Source organism: Leguminivora glycinivorella, chromosome 22 (assembly GCF_023078275.1).
Source record: "Leguminivora glycinivorella isolate SPB_JAAS2020 chromosome 22, LegGlyc_1.1, whole genome shotgun sequence".
Classification (NCBI taxonomy): domain Eukaryota; kingdom Metazoa; phylum Arthropoda; class Insecta; order Lepidoptera; family Tortricidae; genus Leguminivora; species Leguminivora glycinivorella.
In genome coordinates, this window is record NC_062992.1 from 9,762,261 (window position 1) to 9,771,787 (window position 9,527).

At 40.1% G+C, this 9,527-nt stretch overlaps 1 protein-coding gene across 3 annotated transcripts in view; it reads left to right on the forward strand.

Moving 5' to 3' along the window:
- Positions 1-2,439, forward strand: part of LOC125237782 (glutathione synthetase-like) — a 32,363-nt gene extending 29,924 nt beyond the window's left edge. For all 3 annotated transcript variants that reach the window (XM_048144962.1, XM_048144963.1, XM_048144964.1), the window contains exon 13: positions 424-2,439. In XM_048144962.1, coding sequence (XP_048000919.1) covers positions 424-553 — 130 coding nt within the window. In that variant the 3' untranslated portion in view covers positions 554-2,439. The remainder of the gene's footprint in view (positions 1-423) is intronic.
- Positions 2,440-9,527: the final 7,088 nt, after the last annotated feature.

Here is a 9,527-nt window from a genome sequence, read left to right on the forward strand (position 1 = left end):
TACTGACCTAGGTTTGTTCCTAGTTTGTGACCTAGGTTCTTTACTGATCTACTATTGTATTTCATCTGTAATTGATGATTTTGATTGTCACCTGACCATTTTTTTATACCACGTCGGTGGCAAACAGGTATACGGCCCGCCTGATGGAAAGCGGTCACCGTAACCTGTGGACGCCTGCAACTCAAGGGGTGTCACATGCGCGTTGCCGACCCATTAGAAACTTGTACACTCCTTTTTTGAAGAACCCCATACTGTAGTTTATCGGGAATACCTCGACAGAAAAAAAAACACAAAAATAAACAAGTGGCTTGATAAATTTAGGGGGGTTACTGACAATAAATCTGGCAATAAATGACACTTTTATATTACATTAATCGACTGTGATTATTTTTAATTATTTACATTGCTAAATTCTTGTTTCAGATCAAAAAACAAAATCTACAGCAACCGGCAGGTAGGGCACATGCTCCGTACAAAACTAGCGGATGCCGACGAAGGTGGGGTCGCAGCCGGTCTGGGAGCTCTCGACTCACCGTATCTACTAGACTTGTAACTTACCTTACCTTACTGTAACCATGGAAACTGATAAGTTACAAGCTCGAAGGCGGGATCGGAGCCGGTCTGGGAGCTCTCGACTCACCATACTTACTCAACTTGTAACTTACCTCACCTAACTGTTACCATAGCAACCGGCAAGTAAGGCACATGCTGCAGACAAAGTTGGCCTTAAGGATCGACTCGCCGAACCTACTCTACTTGTAACACACCTTACCTTAGCTGACTGTAACCATTAGCAAAGGGTAAGTAAGATCTCATCACAAGATACGAACTAAACTTACCTCGGGGCTCTTGATCACCGTATCTACTCGACTTGTAACTTACCTACTGTAACCATAGCAACCGGCAAACACAAGCGAGCGAAGCTCACTTTAGGGCTTAACTTGCCGTACCTACTCCACTTGTAACTTACCTTACTGTAACTATAGCAACCGGCAAGAATATGCTGTGAACGAAGCTCAATTTGGGACTCTAGACTCGTCGTGCACCTGGCTGTAACCATGGCAACCGGCGACTAGGTATCTTCGGACTTAGTTCCCTGATACTGACGAGAACGGGGTCAGAAATCAGAAGTATTGACTTTATTTTGTTACTTGTATTTAATTTGGGACCCCTAGGTTGAATATCGTGTAGCAAACTTTCGCTATTTAGAGCTAATATTTTAACTCTGTCATAATGTTTACCATGGACAACATTACGTTTCGTTCTTCACATTAAACTATTTACTTGACTGACACTGACACGACATATGTCGAAAACCGTAATGATAGCATTTTGCAAAGAGGTTATGAGTCAAGGGTCGATTAGATATGACATTTCATGTCTTAACTTGACTATAACTTGACATTGAACATTATTGCACTAAAGTGTCGACCTTATTGCATTATGTGTGTTGTGTCGGAATAAATTAATTTTAATTTAATTTAATTTAATTATGAATGTTCTAATAACATTTAACGGAAATGGGTCACAAATGAATGCTCGTGACTGTACCTACGGTTCACCTTGGCCTGACGATTCAATACATAACTAAGGAAGAAGGAAAGAACCCTGAAGCTACATACGTTTATTACGTAGATAAGAGCCGTAAGAGGTACCTTTAGTAGTAGATCATTTTTAATTGGAAACTGTGATCTCGTCGTTCAGCTGACTAGTGGAAACTTGCAAAGTGAAAATTATACTTTTGGCCGAATAAAGTTGCCCAAGGAATGTGCCGTTGCTATTGACACCAAGTATTTATGAGTGTAAAATATTTTTTATGAATGAAAAAAACATGCACATACCAGTATTGCTATTACCATCAAATGTATGTGTATAAAATATTTTTTTATGAATGAAAGAACATGCACATACCAGTATTGCCATCAAATGTGTGTAAAATATTTATGAATGAAAAACATGCACATACCAGTATTGCTACGTATTGCCATCAAATGTATGTGTGTAAATTTTTTTTTTATGAATGAAAAAACATGCACATACCAGTATGTATTGCAGTGCTATTGCCATCAAAGGTGTGTAATTTTTATTAATGAAATTAACATGCACATACCAGTATTGCTATGGCCATCAAATGAATGTGCAAAAAAATTTTTTTATGAATGAAAAACATGCACATACCATTATGTATTGCCATCCAATGTAGGTGTGTAAAATATTTTTTACGAATGAAAAACATGAACATACCAGTATTGCCAGTTGGGATAAAAAAAAAATGTAAAACTTGCCGATGTCGCAATATTGTTTGAATTTCAGATACCGCATTTTTTATCTTTTACTTGGGAATATTTTTATTCTGTATTAGAATTACATTCCAAAGATTTTTTTATTATTATTTTATCATGAAATAATTAATGGGTTTGTACAGTAAACTTAATGTAAATAAATTGTCACGTATAACGTGAATATTTAGTAACGCATGCTCAATAAGTTATTTGTTGCCTTGGATTATAAACTTTTTTTGTCTGTCAAATATACCTACTTACGCTCACTTAATTATGTATACAGTTTCAAACTTATCTTCGTACTATATCTACTCATTAATATTATAGGTACTAAAATAATTCAACGCACAGACAGATTTCCTACGCTGTGCTAGGTATTTTATATATACGTACGGCGGACCGGTCGGGCCACTGGCCACCTCGCCCTTCCGCCGCGCACCGCGCGGCACCCCGCTCTCGCGGCCGCTGCGGCCCGCCGACATTCCGCTCCCAGTCTTACCGCGCACCAGCTGTGCGCCCGAGCGTAAGACCTTGTCCGCGGAGCGATCGCTACTGTGTGGACGTAATCCATATTTTAATTAAAATTAAGTATTTGATAAATTCTGTGAATCCCATACTGGGTAAGTGTTGCATTAATCATTTTATCCTGCTTACGTTTTGTTAATTACTGCATTAACTAGATCATAGAACATAGCAACTCAGAAATACCGTTATCTGCACCTTGTACTTTCTTTGTTCACATTGAACACGTGTTAATTTTGCAAGCCCATCCATACATTTTGATCATTTCATTAAAATTTCTTATTGTTTTATAGTGGGAATCATTTAATTAATGTGAATTATTAGTATTGTAGAAATAATCCTATTTTCATTAGTCTAGACTGTAATTGCATACTTACATAGTAATGGGCTTATGCTTCTACTACCTATCATACATTTCTATTTCTTTCTCTTCCGCTTTACTTTCACGATATGATTTTATCTGTTAACATTCTGTTTGCCTTTGCTTATAAATAATACCTAAAATATGCTACAGCGCTCCTTATGAAAAATAAACTATAAATGTTATTCGCTTAATTTGCTACATATTCAGGTGTTATTTATAAGGAGAGGTTTCTTCTTTATGCTATTCTTTTTATTTTAATCACGCTGCCTTCTTCTTGTAATGTTACGAGAATCTGATTTTGCTACCACAGAACACTAGCGTTATCTGCGGATTTGCTTGCACAATTGTTTTTTTTTAATTATTATTTTTTTAATGTTAATACTTACTAATAGAATTCGTTTCGACATGTTACTATGGCATAATTGCTTGAATCTGATTCTCGTTTCACCGCCTCGCTTTCCATGTACCTGGACTGCCCATCACACTAAATGATTGCTACGTTGTAAATAATACCCACCCCTGCTGGTGCAATAGCGTGTGATGGTTAGCAGTCCCGGCCGGATTTTTAAACACACGCCTAACCTATGCTATTGGACGCGTTCCAGGAACTCCCTACGGGGTCGGCACGTGGCCGTCTTGACCTTGGGCTTTGGAAGGCCTATGTGACCACCTCGATGGCAAGGCTACCATCGACAGCTACCACCGCGTCGGCCTAGGACGACCTCGACCTTGACCTTGGATGACCTTGACCGTGGATGACCTTGACCTCGACTTCCTTCGCTTCTGGACGCCAGTCAAACTCAACCACGCTACGCACAGCCGAGGGACGTGTGGTATTATACAAGGACACCGACCAGTTCTCCGGTAGTCAGACCCAGAATCTAGGCTCAGAACCCACTATCTTGAGTTAGGCTTTGTTGGATTAATTAAGAATAAATTTAATATTACTTAAAACTTAACTACTTAATTGCTAGACTTAAAACTATTAATATCCTACATCTTAGTATTTTAGACTTAAAGGCTAGACTTTAAATATAAATCGGAAACCTAGACACATAGTAGATATACCTTGTACGTTTTAATAGATAAATAAATTGTTATTTAACTTTGTATTTCTTGCTTATTATGTCCCTATAGTATTTTCCTATTAGGTAAAATAATCGTAGGTGACAGTTGGCGCCCAACTGTTTGTTTTAGATTTTGGGTCTACTGGAGGGCTGGTAAGTTTCCTTTTCTATCAGCATTATTGGTGTCGGTGTGTGCATGTCGCAGATTAGAAGTTAAGTAGTTAAATTAGGTTCACTTTAGTTAAGCGTAGTTAGGCGTTGTTGTTAATAGTCCGTTACTTATAGTAATCTTTCCTCAAACTAAAAAAAAAACTAGATTGATTCTTGCAACACTTATCTAGAATTTATTATAAAAATATACAGCTTTTAGAACTCAAAATGTCTCACCCGATCAAGTACTTACAGTTGACTAAGACAGAATTGATTTATGAAGTAAAAATTCGCGCTGAGGAACCTAAAGAAAAAGTAGAGGAGTTAAGGCAACAAATATCTAAGCTTGCTATTAGATTTCCATCTGAAGAAGTACTCGATTCTTGCTATGATTTTGATGACGACATCGCCGGTGTGAAACACACTCTAGCTAAAGCAGCAATTAATGTAGCTTGCCTTAAGCAAGACCCACAACAAAGGAGTTTACTCGAACGCACTCAAACATTCCTTAACCATATACACCACAGGCTTAACAGAATTTGTTCACCTGACGCCTCACCCGAAAAATCGGCTTTGCTAAATGAAACCAAACAGTTTTACAACGATCAATGGTCGTCCTTCCAGGAAATCTTAGCGTCCCTGCCTCAGGGTGACGCTCAACCGACTGCTGCCCCCAAACGCAATAAAGCATTAGCAACCTCTAACCTTACCTCCCAGGACAACTTCACCGACGACTCCAGCGAACTTAACACGAACGCTGATATCTCAAATCCAGAGGGTGCAAATAATTATAATATCAAGGTTACTTGTGACCGTGGTCTAAGCTCCGATATATCAAAACTTAAATATGACGGTAAATCTTGCGTTCGGGCTTTTATTGCACGCGCTAAAGAGTTCCGTCTTGCTAAAGATGTCACTGACAAGAAGATGCTCTCATTGGCTACGGAAATATTTACAGGGGATGCCTTACACTGGTTCCGCAGTGTTAAGGAAACTGTTCATTCATGGGAGGACTTGCTGAACATGCTAAAGAGCGATTTTGACGTTGCCAATTTTGATTATCTCATGCGCAGGGAAATTAGTAACCGTAGTCAGGGCCCCTCTGAGTCAATCACTGTCTACCTAGCGATCATGCATGGCATGTTTAGTAGGCTGGACGCAATGCCAAGTGAGAGAGAACGCCTTGAGATCATTTTGCACAATATACGTCCTTGTTATTCGAGCGTACTTGCTACTTGTCCCAACTTGAACTCACTCACTGAATTACGCACGCTCTGTAGGAACTACGAACAAATAAAGGCTCGATCTGATAATTTTAAGGAACCACCTGCGGTCTCTTCGTCTACCTTAGCACCCGAGTACTGCTACCAGCCTAGAAAGGACGCTATAAAGAGTAGCTCAAAGGCCGGTTCCGCCAACTACCAGGCCACTCCGAACTATTCGCAAACTTTTTCTAAGCCTAGCTTTAGTAAATTTCAGAATGTCTCAGCTATTGCGGAAAACAAATATTGCTACCGTTGCCGTGTCAATTCTCATTCAATGAGAGAATGTACAGCAGAGCGTACCATTCTTTGTTTTAAGTGTGGCCTTCAAGGTTTCCGTTTTCCTGATTGTCCACAGTGTCACCCCTCAAAGAAAAAGGAAACTTGTGCCATCGAACCGCCTACCGAAACGGTTCCAAAAAACTAAATGATGAAAATTGTTGCACACCGCGACACGAGAATTTAGACTGGGAAAATTGGCTCGTGACCATTCGTAATTTCTTCAATACATATAAGGTTGCAACAATTTTCAATTCAAAACCCACAAACGATCCTCGACCATTCATTAAAGTAAATATCGGTTCCAAGGTTCAAATGTACGGCCTCTTAGACTCCGGGTCCGCCTTAACTATTATTAGCGATGACACCTATTCGTATCTCTCTAAAATTAATCCAGACTTACAGTTAACCGATAATGATAATTCAAATATTACCGGAGCTGGACGCAACAAGTTACACTGTCTGGGTTACTTAGCGTTACCTGTTACTTTCAAAAATACTACTCATGTGTTAAAAGTGTATGTTATTTCCAACTTAGAAAATTCCCTTATCCTCGGCGTTGACTTCTGGAAGATATTCAATATTTTACCTAAATGGCTAGACAACATTGATTACCTCTCTCCTCTTGAACATAAATCTACGCAAATAGCATCTATTACTCCTGATATACACTTGCATTCATACAAGCACCTTGAACCCTCACAAAAAGTAGTAGCTGACGAATTAATTGCGCGTTTTAATGACATTTCATTTGAAAAAAAGGGCCTGGGTAGAACATCCTTAATAACCCATCGAATAGACACAGGTGCAGCAGAACCTATTAAGCAAAGGTATTACCGATTGTCGCCCGAAAAGAAACGGATTATTGGCGAACAGGTTGACGAAATGTTGTCTTTAGGAGTTATTTCCCCGTGTGAAAGCCCTTGGTCTTCTCCTGTTTTAGTCGTTCGTAAGAAGGATGGCAAACCGCGTTTTTGTCTCGATAGCCGAAAATTAAATGCAGTCACAAAAAAGGATGCCTACGGTTTACCCTACGTCACAGAGATCTTAGACAATTTAAAAAACGCGAGATTTTTGTCCAGCATTGACCTGTCTAAGGCTTTCTGGCAGATACCTATCCATGAGCCTGATAGGGAGAAAACTTCGTTTTTTGTGCCAGGTCGCGGAACTTTTATGTTTAATGTAACTGCTTTTGGTCTCACTAATGCTCCGGCTACGCAACAGAGATTAGTAGATTCCCTTTTTATTCCAGATTGTGAGCTTAAAGTCTTTTGTTACCTAGATGACATTATTGTCATAAGTGAAACTTTTGAGGAACATGTCTCTATCCTTGGACGCGTTCTTGAAAAACTTAAAAAGGCTAACCTTACTATTAATGCTGAAAAGAGTAGATTTTTTAGAGAATCTTTACGGTACCTTGGGTACGTTGTCGATCAACAAGGCCTGCGCACTGATCCAGAGAAAGTTCTGGCTATCGTTAATTATCCGGTTCCAACTAACAGGAAGGAAGTAAGGAGTTTCTTAGGTGCTGCTTCCTGGTACCGGCGTTTCATACCTAATTTTAGCTCTATAGCGGGTCCACTCAATAAGCTTACATCATCTAAGAAGTCCTCGCCTCCTTTTGAGTGGACAGATGACGCGGCAACCTCTTTTGAAACCTTGAAAAATTGCCTAATTCAGGCCCCTGTCCTAGCCTGTCCCAATTTCAACTACGCTTTTGAGGTCCACACCGACGCTAGTAACTACGGTATAGGTGCGATGCTGTGTCAAACTATCGGCGGTGTAGAGCATCCAGTTGCCTTCATGAGCCGGACTCTTACAGGGCCTGAAAAAAATTATAGTGTAACAGAAAGAGAGGCCTTGGCTGTAATTACAGCTCTTGAACACTGGCGGTGCTACCTGGAGAACGGACGTACTTTTACAGTGTTTACTGACCACTCCGCCCTCAAATGGTTTCTTTCGTTGACAAACCCTACTGGGCGTCTAGCTAGATGGGGTGTTAGGTTGTCAGCCTTTGACTGTATTATCAAACATAGGAAGGGTAAGGACCACATAGTCCCGGATACCTTGTCGAGATGTGTCGTAGCTGCTGTAACAACTACTGCTACGCTGCCGGTCACCTGTGACAAATGGTATTTGGGCATATTTAAGGGTTGCTTAAACTCCCCAGCTAGTTATCCGAACTATATAATAGATGGTAATAGATTGTTCAGACTTATGAAAAACAAAAATCCTCTTACCACCGAGTTCGATTGGAAGGAGGTCCCTTACTCAGAACAACGCTTAGATGTGCTGTCTAAGTACCATAACGACCCAACTGCGGGTCATTTCGGGGTCTTTAAGACTTATAAACGTGTCACCCTTTCTTATTACTGGCCAAAAATGTACAAGGATGTCGTCAACTATGTTTCTAATTGCGAGGTTTGCCTGGCTCATAAGGACCCAACCCACGGAACCCTCGGTAAAATGGGAAGACCAAAAGACTGTTGCAGGCCTTGGCAAGTTATTTCCATTGATTTTGTTGGCCCCTTGCCTGTTAGTAGGAAACAAAACAGCTACATACTTGTAGTGATGTGCTGTTTCTCCAAATACTGTCTCATGTTTCCATTGCGCCGTGCTACTGCAGAAGCCACGTCTAAAATACTCGAGGACAACGTGATCCTTGTACACGGGGTACCTCAAACTATTATTTTAGACAATGGCTGTCAGTTTGCCAGTCGGGAAATGGAACATTTATTTAAAAGGTACAAAATACCAAATGTCCACTTTACTCCTAAGTACACACCCCAAATCAACGTCGTGGAAAGATACAATAAAACTATTGTCACTGCCCTGTCAACATTTGTCGGAGAAGACCAAAGAACATGGGACGTAAACCTTCCAAAAATTCAATTCGCGATGAATACTTCTACAAATGAAGTAACTGGGCAAACTCCCGCGCTTCTCGTGTATGGTCGTCAACTGGTTACGTGCGGGTCGCATTACTTAGATAATGACAACCCAAACGAGTTGATATTTTCTCCACGAGAACCTTATGCGGAAAATCTTGGCCACTTAGCTGATATCTTTGACCGTGTTCAAACTACATTATGGCGAAGTCACCAAAAGAACGCTGCAAGATATAATACCAGGCGTAAAGATGTTGAATTCCAAGTCGGGGACATAGTTTTTAAACGAAATTACTTTCAAAGTGACAAGGCCGCTTATTTCAGCAAAAAGCTCGCGCCTAAATTTCTTAAATGTCGAGTAAAAGCTAAACTTTCGCCTTTAGTTTATGTAGTCGAGGATATGTCAGGGCGTGATCTTGGTACCTGGCATATAAAAGACTTCAAAATGTCCAACAGGGCCTATTTACCATAATTTGATATCCCCGTGTAGGGACGGGTAGTAGAATACATCTCCCTACCGCCGCCAGAAAGCGTGACGTAGGAGCCGTCTAATCTGAGCAGCTGAGTTCGTAAGCTTACGTAAAACCAGGCTGTACTAATTATATACGTAGTTTAAATTTATTGTAGCTTTGTTTTTAGTATTATTCCAATTTATTTCTTCTAATATAGTTCCTACTGGCTATTTATCAAAAGTCACAAAGGTCATTCGATCC